General features: G+C 45.9%; 2 protein-coding genes across 2 annotated transcripts; one reads left to right on the plus strand and one right to left on the minus strand.

Moving 5' to 3' along the window:
- Window positions 1–4286: 4286 nt before the first annotated feature.
- On the minus strand, window positions 4287–10352 carry Zmynd15 (zinc finger MYND-type containing 15). Its single transcript, XM_004638352.1, has 14 exons — window positions 10324–10352; window positions 9297–9896; window positions 8080–8314; window positions 7835–7990; window positions 7411–7571; window positions 6715–6864; window positions 6336–6416; window positions 6072–6188; window positions 5856–5944; window positions 5669–5767; window positions 5359–5512; window positions 5209–5267; window positions 4800–4960; window positions 4287–4458 (listed from the first exon to the last, which is right to left on the minus strand). Exons 2-14 carry the CDS (start codon window positions 9865–9867, stop codon window positions 4287–4289), a joined length of 2205 nt encoding a protein of 734 aa, XP_004638409.1. The 5' UTR covers window positions 9868–9896; window positions 10324–10352.
- On the plus strand, window positions 10277–15957 carry Cxcl16 (C-X-C motif chemokine ligand 16). Its single transcript, XM_023723482.1, has 4 exons — window positions 10277–11025; window positions 11298–11436; window positions 12003–12085; window positions 15207–15957. The coding sequence occupies exons 1-4, from the start codon at window positions 10959–10961 to the stop codon at window positions 15644–15646; spliced, it is 729 nt and encodes a 242-aa protein (XP_023579250.1). The 5' UTR covers window positions 10277–10958; the 3' UTR covers window positions 15647–15957.
- Window positions 15958–18234: the final 2277 nt, after the last annotated feature.

The raw sequence follows: 18234 nt of genomic DNA on the forward strand, positions 1-18234 counted from the left end.
CTGAGATTTTTTCAAGGCTATATTTTCAGGGATCATTTCTACAGTATGTCAAACTGAGATTTTTACATTTATGCTCCATTTAATAGGCTGTGTGTCTGTTTACCTGAGCATCATGGGGTGTAAAATACACATAAACCATTCTGTTATTTAAACATGTACTCTACTATAGTGGAATATGGGTTTATTTTGATTTCTTTCTGATAAAAGTAATACAATCCAATACAATGTCATATTAAAAAACAAAATCTCAAGTTTTGGAGAAATCAAAAGTAAGTCATGAGATCACTCATGCATGGAAGATGAAGATAATAATGACTTTGATGTTGACCACGTGAGCCAAAGTTCCTGGGAGAATGAAATGGAGCAAGAATCGACCAACACAGACACAGGGAATGCAGATTCTCTTGACCCACCTTACAAAGAGAATGACAATATGAATAGCTATTTGACCAGTAAACATGATACAAAATGATAACACAACCAAATGGAATGATCCTAGTCCTAGTTAGGACTAGGTCCAAAAATACAGTGAGAATCTTGGGTGAGGTGAAACCTTTTGGATGAAATGCCAGCACTGCCATTCAGTGTTGGAAATTATACTAGATGTAATTCTACAAGATTTTGTGAAATATACAAATGCTGAAATATAAGTAAAATGTTCTGTATGTACTGATAGCCATACTCTAAAATGTATTTATTGTGACACCTCACTACCTGAACTGAAAGGATTCATAGGTCTGCTATCCTTAGAAGGGATTTCTAATGGTCATTACAGGAATGTAAAAGGCTTATGGAGAATTGATGCATGTAGACTTGAGATTTATAGAATAGCAATGATACAGAGGACATTTGGTTTCCTTCAAAATTGCGTGGGGTTTGATGACTAAACCACCCACTAAGAAAGAAAAAGGACAGATAATCTGGCTGCTATCTGCTCACTGTTGGAGAGATTTGTGGATGATTGTCAAGCAATTTACACACCATCTGAATAAAAGACTATTAAACATCTTACAGTATTTCATCCTTGCTGTAGTTTTAGGCAGTATATTCCTACAAAACCTTCAAAATATGGCATAAAATTTATGCCCTTGCAGATGCAAAGACTTACTATGTTTTCAGTTTAGAAGTTCATGCTGGAACTCAGTCAACAGGTCCTTATTTATATAGTAATAAACCCAATGATGTTTTATTGATATCTTTTTAAAAATTAAAAAAATTTTGATATTTTATTTTTCTACTCAGTGCACATTGTACACTATAGTAAGAAGCTCCTGACAAAACAGGAAGACCAGAGAGGTGACAAAAATGGCCTGCCACCCAGGAAAGGAAAGCTAAGCACTTGTGCTACCAGTATAAGTGAGATGTATACATGGAACATGACATGTCATGTGTGAAGACTGTCTTGAGTATGACAACTTGTGTAGAGTTCTTTAGTATTTTCATTGTAGTTCATATAAGAATTTATTTCTGATATTATCTTTTAGGTTTTATAGCAAGTACACAGCTAATGCACAATATATACTAGGAATTTCATACTTTATCTTTTTTTTTGCAGAACCGGGGATTGAACTCAGGCCCTTGAGCTTGCCAGGCAAGCGCTTATTCTACTGAGCCATCTCCCTGGCCCCAATACTTTATCTTTTTAAAAAATATTTTATTTATTTATTTAGTACAGGGCCTCCCTATGCAGCTCAGACTCATAGTGATCCTTCTATCTCAGCCTCCACAGTGCTGGGATTACAGGCACGTGCTACCATGCCTGGTTTCAGTGGCCAGCACAGTGTGCCTGGGTTCTGGGGTCAGCACAGCATGCAATACTGGAGATTGAACTCAGGTCTTTGTGCTTGCCCAGCAGGCACTTAGACCACCAAGCTCTCTTCCCAGCCCAATACTTTATTATTTATTTATTTATTTGCTACAGGTCTCACTACACAGCTCAGACTCATAGTGATCTCCTGTTTTCAGCCTCCCCAGCTCTGGGATTACAGATGTGCACCACCACACCCAGATTTAGTGGCTGGCTCAGTGCACCCCAGGGTGGAGCCGGCGCGGCCCCCAGGTCCCTGCCCTTGCCTACACAGGCCAATACTTTATTTTACTGATTTTTATGTTCCTGTTAACTACACATTGTATAATATAAATAAGAATCTTGTTACAAAATAGCAAGACCAGCTGTCAAATATGTGCTATAATAAAGGCCAGGAAAGCATGCGTATATGGAATGTGACATTGTCATGTGTGAAGACTGTTTTAGGTATGATAATTGAAGTAAAGATTATTTTCTTTGTAGAGTTCTACTGGTATTCTCAGTGTAGTTTACATAGGAATTTTTTTCTAATGTTATTTTTTAGACTTTGTATACCAAAAAAGTTGATGCTGAAAATTTTGATGCTTTTTAATAAACATTCAATAAATATTAAAAGTTCAATACTTTGGATATTTTTTTCTGTTAAGTACTCATTGTTTAATATGATAAACTCAGGAGGATGGAGCAGGAGGATTGCCATTGATACAGGGGGAAAAAAATGAAACTCCCAACCTGAAAGGTACCTGGGACGAGTTTGTGTTCTCTAAAACCAAAGAATGAATTTTAGGAACAAATAGAAATTATGAGCAGAATATTTATTGGGGGAAAGAAAGCTTCTGTCTGAGAGGGACAGAAAGGGGGCCCCCAAGCCAATGGTCACCAGGAAGCTGTCTCTTCCAGGGACTTTTATACAATAAAACCATATGGTGAGGCGGGTCTAAGGTGATGGAGAACATGGGAACTTACTTAGGTGGGCATGAGGTGGGACAAAACTATGATCAACCAATGAGATTATAAGCATCATTGCTTAGGTAAAATTGATTAAATCTAGTAGCAAATGAGGAAGTGTGTCCTGTAGCACAGGGGCATGAATATGGTACAGGGTCCCTTCCTGTTAGGGGTTGGGTTAGTGACTCTTTAGAGTTCTTTCAAGGTGTTTGATACCTATTTAGAATATTAATCACTGATGCCCATCCCTAGGGAAGTATGTGGCTGCTTTTGTTTACTTTTGTCTTGAGGTGTGGCCCAAAGCTGGAGTGTCTGTTTCTTCCAAAGTTGCAAAGTCATCTTGTCTTCCATAGTGTCTCCTTGAGGGCCTTGAGGGCCTAGCCCTGTCTGACTGCCTATAATATTTCCATCTAATTCAGCTGCCTACAACACCATGAGTTCAAAGCCAGCCTAGGCTACATAGAAAGATCCTGTCTCAACAAAATAGGAAAAAAGAAAGTTCATGAATAGAAATAGTCTGAAGAATAATCGTGGGCATTATACACCCACAATAATGTGTCTTTATGACAAAATTGGTATTATTCCCCGCTTAATCTTGATCACTTGGTTAAAGTGGTGCCGGACAGGTTTCTTTATTGTCTTGCTTTTTCTATATAGTTAGTACTTAGCGACTCAGATGTCACTACCTCCATTTTACACTCAAGATTTTAAGAGACAAGTCATTGAAGGGATTTAGCCAGGGAAGGACTTGTTTCCAAACATGTTTGAGAAGGAATACTTGGCTGCAATGTGGAGATGAGACACTGCCATTTACTGTGGCACTGGACACGACCTGATGGCTTGGAGTGAGTTTCAGAAGACATGCTCAGCAGGTACTTAGCAGAATGAGAGAAGGTGAAGCTGGGTGGCTGGGGCCTTTCACTGAACCCAAAATAAAGGATCCATGCCCTGCAAGTAGGCACTCTGCTTTCCTACCCCTATAGTGAGAAGCCACTTTCTGCTTCTCCGTCTTTCTTTGCTTTGGTGTGGTCACCCGTGGATTGCTTGGTTGGGAAATGATTTACCCGACAATTAAATTAATACAGTCTGGGGATTACCGAGGAGGATTAGACTCTCCTTTGCTGAGTTGAGAGCAGATGACTGTCAGAGGGATTGAAAGGAGTGAAAGGGGGCCTGCCCTTTAGCTCAGCTCTTTAAGTGGCTGCTTCAACAAAGCAGTCAGGCTCAGGTTGCTGTGGTTAGTTAGATCCCCACAACTCAAGCCAGCCAAACCTGCCCTGAAGGCATTTGGAGAAAAAAAAAAAATCCTTCTGAAAGGAATGGAAGTCATCCCTAAATCCTTCTTTCTTTTTCCAGTACACTGTAGTGATCCCCTTAGGAGCGTGTAATCAGGTCGATGACTCAGTGATTTCAAACAAATTACTTTATTTATCTTTTCAGGTTCCACCAACTAGTCGTCCTCTCCACCTAGGGTGTTTTCCTCACCCTGGCGGGGTGGGATGGGAGGGGACGGGTGAGGAGATCCCTGCATTCATTTCCGCCGCCTGGCCCCCCGCCCAGTTTTCTTTTCTCCTCGGCGCCTTCGGGTGGGGGCCGGTGGAGCGGCGGGGGTTGGAGCTGGGGGCTCCGGGCAGGGCGCCGGGCGGGCCCCATTGCCTTGCGTAGGTTTGTAGATCAGGTGGAAGATGAACCCGTTGCAGTACCTGCCGCAGGTGTGTGGGCGCGGTTAAGGGTGGGGCCGAGCGCCAAGGGGCGGGGCTTCTGTTCCAGCGTGCAGGAGGAGGGGGTTGGATTTTGGGCTATGCAGTCTGGAGGGCTGAAGAGCCTTTTTAAGGATAGGGCAAGGAGTTGGGGAGATTTCGGAATTGGATCTAAAGAGGGGTGTCTTGGGGTTGTCCACACCAGCCAGGCTGGTGAATAGTGGGAATAGATCAGGAGGATTGTAGGGCTGCGTTGAGGAGGGCCTGGGAACAGCAAAGACCTCTTAGGACACAAGAAGTAAGAGAAGTCATAGGTCAAATGGAAACAAGATCGGTGCTCTTACCAGGGCATACAGTTGTCAGCCGCTCTGAGGCGAAACGGGGAGCGAAAGGGGTTGGGCTGTGGAGGACTGGTACCTCCTCCTGTGGCCACTGCCATGGTCTGGTCATCCATCACACAGCCATATTCACTGCTCTCTGTGAAGAAGGCTGGCACTCGGAGAGACTGGGGTGGAGGCGCAACCTCAGGCACTCCTTGAGGGCATCCTGCCCCCAAATATGTCCTTAACTCCCCCAAAGCACACAGGGTTAAAAACTGAGGCCCCACGATGGGCTGGGGTGTAGGCAAGGTATGAGGCCTAAGGCAAGAGGACCCGTGGGTGAACCCCAAATCTATGAGGCAACTGATGGGAAGAGGAGAGTCCAGTCTCTGAGGTGAAAGAACTAGAATAGGCAGGAAGTGAGATTGCCCACCTGTAAACGAGGCAGAGAGCTCAGCCACGTGTCCTTGAGGCCAAAGCCAGAATTAAATCCTGTTTAGGAAGAACAGGGAGATGCTGGGTCCCAGGGTCTCCGTCTCTCCTACCTTTCCCATATTCTGACCCTTGAGCCCCAAACTCTTACCAATGACTAGATCAGGCTTGGGTCCCTGGAGCAAGTGGTAGGGCCTAGCTGACACCTTGATCTGAAGGTCTCTGCGGCCCCCCTTCTCCTTAGTCCCAGAGCTGAGCCGAGCTGCTACCCCAGAACTGGAACGGACAGATACCTCAGGGCCATCCTGTAGGGACAAGAATGCAGTGTGAAAGCCACCAGAAGTTAGAGTATTAGAGGATGCAGCAGGCAAGACAAAGGAATGGGGACAGGAAGGGCAAGGTTCCACCATGAGGTCAGCAGAGGAATGAGGGCAGAAGAGTAGGGCTCCCTCCACTCTCACCCGCTGCAGAGTAAAATGCTGCTGGTCATTCTCGAGGGGCAGGTCATCACCCACAAACTGCAGCTCTAGGGCCACATGGGGGAGCAGGACCAAGAGCTCCTAAAGGACAGGGAGAAGAGCAGGTCTGGGTCCCACCCTATGTCTACCCCCCCCCCCCGGGCCCATCTCTAGGCCTGGAGAGACTTACCCAAAACACCATGACAAGGTCAAACTCCTTCCCCGCCTCTACCACATGAATCTTCAGTGACTGCTTGTTCTGGATGTTGAGCTCAGGGACTGGCAGGAAGCCAGGTCTTTAAAATTATGATGTCTTTTGCTCCCCCTCCCCCTAAGGGATAATGGGGGATAAGGGATAATGGTGTACCCTCCCTTCAGCCCCCCCATTATACGTTGTGTTACTTACAGGACTGGGGCACCAGGTGTGTGATGACATAGTACACAGTCAGCGGGTAGGTGAGAAGCACAGCCATGGGGGAGTCGAGACTGAGGCCTCGCCATGTGTAGTAATCCTTCCATGAGCCTGGTGAGAGTGGGTTACTGGGAAACCCAGGTCCCAGGCCTGGATCCCATTCTGTCTGGTCTAATGACCTTTCCTTTTCTCAGCCACTGAGGCTTCTAGCCCTAGTCACTGTCCTGACATTGCTTCATCAGGATCCCTCCAGCTCACCAAAGGGGCCCCTAGGTGGATCCGAGGGCACTGGAGGCATCAGGGCAGGCCCATCCCCTTGGAGAAGTTGGTAGGGATCTCCTGAAGGATTGAAAGAGAAGAGGAACTTGGAGTTAAGGAAAAAAACCCACTTCTCTCTCTTAAAGGAGCTATGTTTCCCGAGAGGGTTGGGAGATGCAGGAGGAGGTATGGGGGCTTGTTTATGACTAAAACTCCGGATGGGAAAGTAGAAGTGATTTCTTTGAGGACTGAGGAAAGGCTTGAGGTGTTGGTAGGGATTTGGCTCGTATATGGAGGGCTTATCTGATACATGGACAGCTTTTCCCCCAGTCCTTCCCTCCAGGCCAAAAGGGTCATGTCTAAAAAGAGGCTTACATACCACTGAGAAGGCTGAGGGATGGCAAGCTGCTCTGGAGGGTCCTGGGGTTACCAGGCCCTGGAATCAGCATGCTGATCTGGGTCCAGTAGCCACGAGTGAGGCCTCGAGAAGCCAGGAAGGCTTCCTTGTTAAAGGTTTCACTGGTCACTTCTGGAGAAGGAGGAGGGGGAGGGCTAAGGACTACGTGGCTAGGCCTCAAGATTTACTTCCCCTTAGCTGCCCCCACCAAGGCCCTATGACTGAGTCTGGGTCTTGTCAGAGGGAACTACCATGTTTGAGTGTCTGCAGGCCCATGTGACCTTTGTAACAAATTTACATTTGCTTGGTTCTCCCCCTACTTAGACCCCCCTTTTTTAATAGCTGACGATCCAAGCAGTAAAATGATGGATGCGTTTAAGGCACACAGCCAGTTAGTTGTGCAGCAAGAAAGCAAACACCTGAATGCCTAGCCCAAGTAACCTGAGTGCTCTTAGAAACCCAGGCACCCAGTCATCTACCTTAGAGACTCTGTCTGTGGCCTCAGAGGTCTGGCCCCTAGATCCAAACAGCTAGGACCAAGTCCTATTTCCAACCATCTAGACTCCCACCAAAAACATTTAGTCTTCAGTCCCAGGACATTGTTCCCAGAAACCCAGGCCCATGTCTTTAAGACCTGGTCCCAGTGTCCCCTCCCCCCAACCTGCATCCTTACGGTACCTGCTGTATAGGTAAAAGGCAGAGTTGCCAGTTCCCCTGCCCGCTCCATGAAAGCTGCAAGCTTTGGACACCAAAATCGGTGGCTCACATCATCTGGGCACCGCCGCCAGTCCGTCCGGAGACAAGCCTCTCCACAGTACAAGACAGCACCACACTGGGGGCTGTGGGGCACACAGTGTTAACCTCTGTAGGCCCTGTTGGCCGTCCATCTGCCTTGCAGCTGCCATTTGTCACTTAGCCTGTTTGTTTTATACCCCGTAACTGCTTGTAATAGCTTGTGTGTTGTTTCTTCCATCTTCATGTTACCTCCTTTGCCCGCCTTCCTCTGTCTGTGTGCTGTGTCTCCCTCCGGCCTGCCTTGCTTTTGCTCTGTTTGCCTGACTGTTGGGATCTCCCTTTGATTCTGTCTATGTGGACTGCTTACCAAGGTATCAGCTTCACCTCAAAGCTGTGCTTGTGACACACATGACAGGTTCGAGCTCGAAGAGAGGCAAAGGTAAAGCCTGGCCGAGGACCCCATGTGCGCATTGGGGTCTTTGTTAATTTCACTCTCAGTCTTGAAACCAGGCTCTCCAGCTCTCTGAATGGGAGTGGAGATGACATTAGTCTGAGATGCTTGGGAATTCAGGCCCCAGGCATGCCCACCCTCCAATAGCAAGGTTTTTGTACCGATGCAGCTGGGCATCTCCCACAGTAAGCTGTCGGGGCTTTCGGGGGTCCCCAGAGCCCATGGGGCAGGCCATGCTGTGGCAGAGGAGAGTATAGGCCCGAGGAGCCAGGTTCTCAGTTCCTGAGGCCAGGTCTGTGCTTCCCTGGGCTCTATCCATTAGTAGATCAATGCCCAAGATGGTACCATACTCATCTGTCACCAGCAGGAGGCAGGAAAGGTGCAGGGGGCCAGCCTCTGAGGTGGGAGAGAGCAGGGGATAAAGATGGTTGGAGCACCCTACAAGAGCTAGGCAAAAAAACTCAGGGAGTAAAGGGACTGGGGGGAGGGGCACCCCTGGTGCTGCTATATAGTACCAAAATTTGCTGCATGCAGAATGGTAGATGAGATTTTCGAATTTTAGATTTTTCTTGAGAAGGTGTAAAAACCCAGACTTCTGGATTTGTTTTCCTTCTCCAACTTACCTTCTTTTCTTCTGTGTTACTGAAGATTGAACCCAGGACTTTCACACTGAGCTACATTCTCAGCCTTTATTTATGTACCACCTCTCCTCCTTTGTTTTTTTTTTTGTTTTTTTTTTGAGACAAGAGTCTTGCTTTGTAGTGCAGGCTGACCTTAAACTAAACTCACTATGTAGCCCGGGCTGGCCTTGAATGCTCATTGATTCTCTTCCTTCAGACTCCTGAGTGCTGGGATTACTGTCATGTACCACCATATCTGGCTATTTATTTACTGAGGGACAAAATGTTAGTAAGTTACTAAATTGTCCAAGCTGGGCCCCAAAATGTGATTCTCAGAGTGTTGGTATCATAGGCACCTGACACTCTGCTTAGTTTTCTTTTAATGTTTAGGCATCAACTCAATTAAAAAGCAAACACTGAGCCAGATATTGTAGATGCACACCTGTAATCCCAGTACTCAGGAGGCTGAGGCAGTAGGATCACCATGAATTTGAGGCCAGCCTGGCTACATAGTGAGATCTTGTCCAGGAAAACAAATAACCTCCAAAATATCCCCAACCCCCAAAACAGTCAATGAAACACCTTTCTGGGCCAGGCTAGACTGAAAGCTACCAATCCATGACTCCTAGCTGGGGTCTGAGCAGCAAGGAAAAGCTTCAGGGGGTGGATTGTGGGGCAGGGGGTAGGGCAGGGGTAGGGCAAGGGTAGGAGGGCACGGGTAGGGCAGGGGTAGGGCAGGGCCCGCCATGGGTTCTTACCACTCCTCCATCCCTGCCTTTTCTCATGTGCCATTTGGTTCTCCACTTTGTCCTCTGGGCAGCCATCCTCACCACGTGCTTCCTGCCCAGTCTCCCCTAGCTCCACTGGAGGTTTTGCTTCCTGGGGTGATTCCCTGATGGTAGAGGCTGGCTCCCCATTCTCCCCATCAACCTTCTCTGTCCTCCTTGTCTTCTCTCCATTCTCTTCTTCATCTCCCTCCTGCTCTCCTTCCTCCCCATCCTCTAGGCTGACAAAGCTCACATAGGGGTTCAGGTCTCGAAGGCGGAGTGGAGGCTCATCTCCCAGAAGCCTGGAAGCCCCCAGCCCAGATCCAGGTCCTGGCTCTGCCCCTTGGCCCAAGCTGATGCCCACACTATGGTTGGGCAGGACATGGAGCACCCACAGGGCAGGGTCCTGGGGCAGCCTTTTGATCTGAGCTTCCAGCTGTCGCCATCGACCCTCAAGGCTGACCCCCACTGGCCCCCGCTCTGCCACAAACTTGTGAAACCAGCCAAAGAGGAGAGCAGCAAAATCAAGGAACTCATCCCGGTATCCAGACACAAACTCCATGTCTTCAGGGGCACAGGGTCTGACCCAGACTGAGCAGAGGAAGGGATATATGGTGAGAGATAGGGTAGTGCTGAGAAACTTCAGGGCTGGGTCACTAAGTAGGGAGGGCGTGGGTCAGGTAGCTTAGGGTGTGCTATAGAAGTGCATTGGAAGCAAAGGAAAGGATTTTCAGAGAAGAAAATGGGAGTGTGGGGTAAGAATGGAGGTCTGGGGTGCAGAGTAAGCAATTAGGGTTGAAGATAAGTATTCAGGAGTGAAATGATATATTTGGACTCAAAATTTGAGTACCCAAATCCCTTAACAGTAGGGTTAGACCTAAGGGTATTGATGAAGTAGGGTTAATCCTACGTGAAAGGGTTGGTGAGGAGGGTTGAGTTTTGGAACCCTTGGTTTTGGGTCTGTTTGGGGTGAACCGCAGGAGACCTAACCCCTCCGGACGCTGCACTACTCCGGTACCTGCAGCCGTCACCACTTTCGAAGGTAAATACCTCGGGGGCGGCTGTGACGTCAGGCCCAGAGCCCCGCGCCTCCTGGCGGTCGGGCCCCGAGGCTGGGCAGGTGGCGCCCCGAGGCTGGGCAGGCGGCTCCGTTGGCGCAAGCCGCTAGACGCCCACGCCTCGTTATTCCACCTTGGCCATGTGACTGGGCAGCAACGCCTTCGAGGCGCCCCGGGAAGCGAGAACGTCCTGAAGCAGGAACGGCTGTCCAGAGGGTCCCCCATACCGCAGCTCCGGCCCGGACCTCCCTCGGGGGCGCCCCGACTCGCCTCCCTCGCAGCCAGAGTTTTCTTTCGGTTTTGCGGGACATTCTTGCTACCCCCTTGGACGGAGCCCAGAGTCGGGGCCAGCGCTGAGGAAGCAGCTCCGCCTGCGGGGCTTTCCCTACCGCGGGGGCGGGGGACAGCGGCGCGGGCTCGGCGGTTCGGTTCGGCTCCGGATGGCGCGAGCGCGGGGCTGGAGGACGGCGTCTCCGCGCGCCCCCGGCCCGGCCGAGTCTCCTCCAGAACTCGCGAGCCGAGACAGAAGCGGGAGCCTCTGAGAAATCAGCGGCGCGTCGCACTCCCTGTCCTCCAGACTCCGAGGTGCCCGGAGATGAGGCGGGGATGGGGACTTCCGCCCCGCGCCCTGCTCCTGCTGCTGGTGCAGGTGACTCTGCCAGGTGAGCCGGGGCGGCCGGGGCCGGGCCGTGAGGGATGGGGCGCACCGAGGGTCGGGGCGGCCGCCGCGCAGCCTGGGAGGGGAGAGGGCGCAAACTGGTTCGAGACAGAGACTGGGATTTCTGGGTCGTGCCGGCCTGGCGGATCCTGGGGTCTAGGAAAAAAGGGTGCACTGTGACCGTGCCTTGGAGGCTAAGTGGGCTAAGTAACGAGGCAGCGCGGGAGAGGAATCCTAAGGCTGAAGATCTGTACTGAACACCTCTGCTCCGTTCAGGTGATGGCAACGAGGGCAGTGTCGCTGGAAGTTGTCACTGTAGTAAAACATTATCTTCTGACTTTCATGCGGGGAAACGATTCATGGAGCATTTCCGAAAATATGGAAAAATCTACCATCGCTGTCCGTTGTACATCAGGTAGTGTCTTTCACCACCCAGGAGCGCTAGCTCCTCTGGCATCCCGAATCTCTCCAGGTGGGCCAGACGCGCACTCTGGGTTCTCTTTTCGGGTTCTCACATTCTCCTTTCTGTTTCACTTACCTGGGACTTTCCCAGTTCCTCCACGCATGACTTTCTTGGTGTGACTTCATCCCTGTGAATGAGGAAACCTGGAGAAGGGAAGCTGAAGGTGTAGCTGAGAACCGAATTTTCTTTGTAATTTTTCTAATTTTTAAACAGACTACAACATAGTAAAACAAACAAACAAAAAAGATACAGAATTTCACTAAATAAAATGATAGGAATTCAAAAATGGTTGTTGTATATTGTCCTCAGATTAGCTGTTTAGAATAGCAGAAACAAGCGTGCAAATTTGGTTTTAAAAAGTTATAAGAAATTTAAAAGAAAAAAAAGCATTAATTTCTCCATTTAGTAGCCCAGCAGATAGCAGTACAGTCATCCAAGCTATCCTGTATATGTACATAGAAGTATCCTTTCCCCATCTTTCTTTTGTTCTTTTCCTCATCTGGTTTTTCTTCTTGTAGGTTTGAGCTTCGTTCCCAGAGTGTGTGCGGGGACAGCCGAGACCAGTGGGTCCTTGAAGTGATGAGCTGCTTTGATAGCGGAGGTGAGAACTTTTCCTCTCCTCAGCCCTGCTCCTGCTTCTGCTTTACAATTTGTCTTTACTCTTGATACCCCATATGCCTAGAACCTTCTGATAGTTAGCTAAAGTACTTTTACTTAAGTCTCTGTCTGCCAAGCATCCTTTTTACTATCTACTTTCATGATTTCGATTTATTCTGCCACATGTGACATGATTTTCTTAATATTTTCAAGTCACTATATATATATGATACTTTGCCTTGAGCTTTATCCCCCTTTCACCATATCAATTTTATTGAGCATTATTACATGCCAGGCACTGTTCTATTCCATCCTATTTTCTTTTCTTTCTTTCTTTCTTTCTTTTTTTTTTTTTTTTGGCAGAACCAGGGATTGAACTCAGGCCCTAGCGCTTACCAGGCAAGCGCTTATTCTACTGAGCCATCTCCCCTGCCCCTCCATCCTTTTTTCTTCTTTCTTTCTTTTTGTTTTTTTAGACAAGGTCTCTTTGTAGCACAGGCTGGCTTAAAACTTACAGTGATTCTCCTGCCTCAGCCTCCCAAATGCAGGGATTATAGATGCGTACCACTGTGCAAATATTATACTGCATATATAATTTTTTGGTGTCATTGGGGATTGAACCCAGTTCACTCTGAACTACATCTTCAGCAATCCCCTTAAAAAAAGTTTTTTAGACCTTGAGATAGGGTCTCAGTTAAGTACCTGAATTGTCCAGCCTGGGCTAGAATTTGTAATTTTCCTGCTTTAGCCTTCCAGAGTGCTGGGTTACAGGCATATATCATCATCCCAGGATTAAAATACATATTTCATATAAAATATAATCTTGGTTGTTTATCTTGGAATCACCCGAAGGAATTATTTTCATTTACCAGTAATTATGAAAATTTAGACATAAGAAAAGCTGGACAATGAATAACTGTATTCTACCACCTAGATTCTGTAATATTTGATTATATATCTCTAGCCTTCATCACTCCACTATAATTTTGATGTATTTCAATGTAAGTTGTAGGCATTCTTTTTTTTTTTTTTTTTTCTTTTTCATTCTGGGGATTGAATTCACACTTGCCAGGCAAGCACTTATGCTGCTGAGCTATATCCCTGGCCCAATATTCTTATACTTTATCCCAAAACATCTCAGAATGTGTGTTGAGTTTAATATTTTTTCTTTTTGAAGCAAAATCTATATATAAGAAAATCTAAAATGTATACAAGCCAGCTTTGCAAAATTATTTCCAACTTATCTTAATAACATTTGTAAAGCCAATTTTTAAAAATGTATTTAGAAAAGGGTCTCAATATACAGATTGAACTCATAGTGATCCTCCTGTTTTCAGCCTCCCAAGTGCTGGGATTACAGGCATGGGCCACCATGCCCAGTCTCATTTGCAGTCTCAGTGCACCCTGGGGCCAGGGCCAGCATGGCATGCTGGGGATCGAACCCTGGTCTCTGCGCCTGCCTAAGCAGGCACTTTAGTCTGCTGAGTTATCTGGCCAGCCTGTAAAGTCACAAATTTGATGAACAAGTTATTAAAATATAAAGTGCTCTTCGATGTCCTCCTGTGTCAATGGTGCTCGTGCTGCCTTTCATGATACACTGACCCATATTATTTCCTTTTTTTTTTCCATGTTATTTCCTTTAATCCTCCTTCCTACAGTATCTTGGCCCTTGGTACTATGACAGTTTTCACTGGACAGCTGAAAGAAGCCCGGTAAAGGTCAAAGTCCCATGTTATTTTGTAGCACAGTCAGGGCTCCAACCCAAGCCTCCTGACTCTCTATCTCTGAACACTGGCTCCACCCAGTGGCTGAATCCTGCTGTCTGTTCAATTCCTTGTCTCTTGGCTTCTCTGCCGCTGCCCTCCCTTTACTGGCCTTCGGTTGTCTCCTTGATGTTGTTCTTGGCTTACTACTCTTTCCTCTTCTGGGGCTCAGAACACAATACCCCAACATACGGCACTGTAGCAATTAAGAAATCCCATGAAGCAAGAAGAACACTGACTTTTCCCCACCTTTCTGTGTGGCAGTAGCCAGTAAAGACTTCTATGACTTACTTCATCTGAAAGTCATGGGGGCTGGGGAGATGGGTCAGTAGAATAACTGCCTGCCTGGCAAGTACAAAGGTCTAAATTCAATCCCCGGTTCTGAAAAAAAAAAAAAGTAAGTCATAATAAGCCCATTCAACAGTGGTCTGCCCTATTCTTGAAGGTCAAGAAGAATCTGAGTGGACAGGTCTCTCTATTCCCTCTCATGTTTATTACTACTAGATTACACGTTTATTTTAGAAAGGATCTACAAGGTCTCACTACACAAATCGGACTTGTAGTGATCCTCCTGGTTTTAGCCTCCTCAACGCTGTGATTACAGGCTTGTGCCACCATGTCCAGTCTCACTTGCTGTTTAACAGCCCCCCCCCCCCGGGGGGCGGGCCCAGCACAGCAAGCCGGGGATTGAACTCTGGTCCCTGCATATGCATAAGCAGGTGCTTTAATCTGTTGAGCTATCTCGCCAGCTCTACTCCTTTTTTTTTTTTAAATCTAATCATACTTCTATACAACTGACCGTGCTTTGCTTTTTTTGTTTTGTTTTGTTTTGTTTTGAGATAGGGTCTTGCTATGTAGTGCAGGCTGGCCTCAAACTTACAGTGATCCTCCTGCCTTAGCCTCCTGAATGATGGGTTTGCAGGCATATGCCACCAAACCTGTTTGTTTTCAAACCTGTTTTTTGTTTTGTTTTGTTTTGTTTTGTTTCCTGAGACAGGGTCTCATTATGCATTCCTGGCTAGCCTGTAATTCCTAGAATCCTCCTGACTCAGCCTCCCGAGTACTGGGCCTACAGGCATGTTCCATCATATTTAGTTCTACAGATGTCCATTGTCCATTAATTCTAATCACAAAAATACAGTTTTCTCTAAACTTTCTTTTTGAAGCTTCCCATTTCCTGTGAAATTTTGATTAAATACATTTGCTAGGCTTTTTCCTTAATGTGTTTTTTGTTATACAGGTGTCCGTTATGAACTTTGTGATAAATGAGAAGATACCACTTCACCCCACTTAGCTCGCTGTTTTGTTTTGTTTTAAACCTGCTTCCTGATAGTCCTGGTTCTTCACTTTTTCCTTCTCCAGAGTGTGGACATGCTTATCGGGAGAAAGTGGTCCATCAGAAGCATTTGTCTCCCCACGGCACCCCAATTCCCAGACCCACAGAGGGGGAACCTCCAGACAGAAGCACGCCTCCCCAGAAGTACCCGCCATCTGCCTCGAAGTCTACCCCAAAGCCTACCCGTCTGCCAGGGACACTGTCCTTGGATAAAGGGCTCAGCCACTTCAGTGAAACCACCACTCCCACTGTGGGCTACAGTCTAGAAACTGGGCATCAGGCTAAGGAGAACCAGAAAGATCTGAAAGAAAAAGCAAGTGCTACTGGTGGACCATCATCTCTGGTGCCAGTACTGTCCCTTCTGGGCATTGTCTTCTTCTTGATTGGAATCATATCCTATATGAAATGCAGAAGGAACAGGGAACAGCCACAACAGTACACTCAAGCTGTTACGGCTTATGTCTAGATATACCTCCAAAGCCAAATGCAGTCATAGGTGGCACTTTCCTGAAGTGGCTGGATCTAAGGTGTGTGATGCTGGGATCATGGATGTGATGCTGGGGTTGACTCATGGCACAATGCTAGGGTTAAGGGTGCTTCACGCTGAGTATGCCACTTGCCCTAAAGATGAGTAGCCTGGATAAGACATAAGAGACAGAAGGAGGGTTGCTGTGCTCACTGCTTATCACTTACTGCTTGCTGTTTGATGGCTGCCTTCTGCCTGCCCTACTTTGCCATGGAGGGGGCCTGCCCCTTAGCTCAGTTCTTTAAGTGGCTGCTTCAACAAAGCAGTCAGGCTCAGGTTGCGGTGGTTTGATCCCCACAACTCAAGCCAGCCAAACCTGCCCTGAAGGCATTTGGAGCAAAAAAAATAAAAATAAAAAAAATAAAAATCCTACTTTGCCATGGCCTGTTTCTCCTCTGGAATGCCTGTCTGCCATGCCACTGTGCCTTGGAATCAGTTGACTGGCCTGAAAACTCTACAAACTGTGAGCTGAAATAAACATTTCCTCCTTTAACTCGGAGTGTTGAGTATTTTGTCTGGGCAATGAGAAAAAAATAACCAAGATACTTAGAGTAATCCCTCACCCAGAGACCCATAGCCTTCCTTGAAGGAATACTGGTCCCTGTAGTTCTCAGGTAGCTAGAAACCTGACCCACCACACAAAAATTAAGGCTCCTGTACTGTGGAATCTAGGCTATGATGGAAGAGTCAATAGAGACTAGTAAGTGGAGAGAAAGGGAACCTATCATGGGTCTAGGCCCAGTCCTTGGCCTGGCAGTAGTAGGGGTAAGTAGGGTAAGAACAGGTTAGAAGATAAAGTTTGGATAAGGGTAAGGGACATTCATTCAATTCACAAATCTTTATTGAGCACTTAATGTGTACTAGGTCTTAGGATTAATGTCTGGGAGTCTGATTTCCCACTTAAACTACCACCCCTCCCCAAATTTTCCTTGATCTTAGAATTCATCTCTCAGTTTCTTTATCCTTCCCAGAGCTACAGCGTTATCAACACACACCTGGAACTCCAGACTTCAATGCCTGAGCCAATAATGGAAACCTGAGAGCATGGACTGATTTCTTTTCTAAATACTTTATGTAATTAATTTTTGGTAAATACATAAATTAATTTATGTAATTAATTTTAGGCAACTGACAAATTTATTATTAACTACCATCTGAATCTGTCCTTTAAAAAAACATGCAGTACTACCGGGAGTGGTGGTACACACCTGTAATCCCAAAACTTGGGAGTTTGAGGCAGATCATTGTGAACTCAAGGCCAGCCTGAGCTACACAATGAGATTTTGTCTCAAAACAAAACACTAAATGAAAGGACACAAATACCCTACCAAATGAATAAAAAATATTGACAATACAAATGCAATAGTGTTAAAAAAACAATTACACATTTTTTACACAGAAATTTAGAAATCAGACTATATACAACATTGTAGCAGTAAAATCCTACATTTTGTTTTTCTTGTCCCTCATTTACTTTTTTTAAATTTTTTTTAAAATTTTATTTATTTATTTATGTGTGTGTGTGTGTGTGTGTGTGTGTGGCCAGCTCAGCCCACCAGGGGCGGGGCTGGCTGGCATGTGGTGCTGGGGATTGAACCGCGGTCCCTGTGCTTTGCTAAGCTTGTTCTAAGTAGGTGCTTTAGACCACTGAGCCATCTCACCAGCCCCCCCATTTACTTTTATTACTTTTTTAAACATACATTTACTTTAAATAGAGTACAGCAATTATTGATACGACATTAGAAGCAGTCTGCATTTATAAAACCAAAATCTATATTGTATTATTTTGCTGAATTCATGCACCTACAATATGTAAATGGCAAGGGAACACCCATCACCGACAAAACTAAAAAAAAAAGGGGATATAAATGAAGGACCATTTTGTATCTGTATATACAAAATAGTTTAGATATGCAGCTACTTTCTCTTAATTCAATGAGAAGAAAGATTTGTACTAATAGTGTTTGGATAGGATATTATGTCTACATCATGTACTATGAATAACCACTACAAAGACAACACTATGCAGTGTATTAATTATTGAAACTGTCCTAATCAGTTTTGAAACTGTCTCATTGCTATTTGTTTCCCCATAAAATAAAAAATAATCAAAAAAAGACCAAAATGAAGTATTTTTTAGGGAAAAAATATATATGTATATACAAGATGGTTAGGATAGATATACAGCTTTCTCTTAGTTCATTGAGAAGGTTTGTACTAATATTGTTTAGACAAGATATCATGTCTGTATCTTGTCCTCTGAATAACTACTACAAAGACAGCAATATGCAATGTATTAATTACTGTAACTGTCTTACCTGTTTTGAAACTGTTTCATTGCTATTTTATTTTGTTTCTCATTAAAATGAATAAACAATTTTAAAAAATGAAAAAAAAAAACCCTGCAAACATACAAAGCTATAAAATCTGGGGCCTCAGTTGTAGCTTTTAATCACACCATGCTTGCCTAGCATGAGTGAGGCCTTGAGTTCAATCCCTAGTCCTGCAAAAAAGTACATTAAAAACTT

The sequence above is a fragment of the Octodon degus genome, unplaced genomic scaffold (assembly GCF_000260255.1).
Source record: "Octodon degus isolate 3935 unplaced genomic scaffold, OctDeg1.0 scaffold00098, whole genome shotgun sequence".
NCBI lineage: Eukaryota > Metazoa > Chordata > Mammalia > Rodentia > Octodontidae > Octodon > Octodon degus.

Coding starts and splice junctions, on each gene's coding strand:
- Zmynd15 (XM_004638352.1), bottom strand. CDS start 9,867: ATGGAGTTTGTGTCTGGATACCGGGATGAGTTCCTTGATTTTGCTGCT. Junction 8,315..9,296: donor AAGGCAGGGATGGAGGAGTG/GTAAGAACCCAT, acceptor CTCCCACCTCAG/AGGCTGGCCCCCTGCACCTT. Junction 6,189..6,335: donor TCCACCTAGGGGCCCCTTTG/GTGAGCTGGAGG, acceptor CACTCTCACCAG/GCTCATGGAAGGATTACTAC.
- Cxcl16 (XM_023723482.1), top strand. CDS start 10,959: ATGAGGCGGGGATGGGGACTTCCGCCCCGCGCCCTGCTCCTGCTGCTG. Junction 11,026..11,297: donor GGTGCAGGTGACTCTGCCAG/GTGAGCCGGGGC, acceptor TGCTCCGTTCAG/GTGATGGCAACGAGGGCAGT. Junction 12,086..15,206: donor GAGCTGCTTTGATAGCGGAG/GTGAGAACTTTT, acceptor TTCCTTCTCCAG/AGTGTGGACATGCTTATCGG.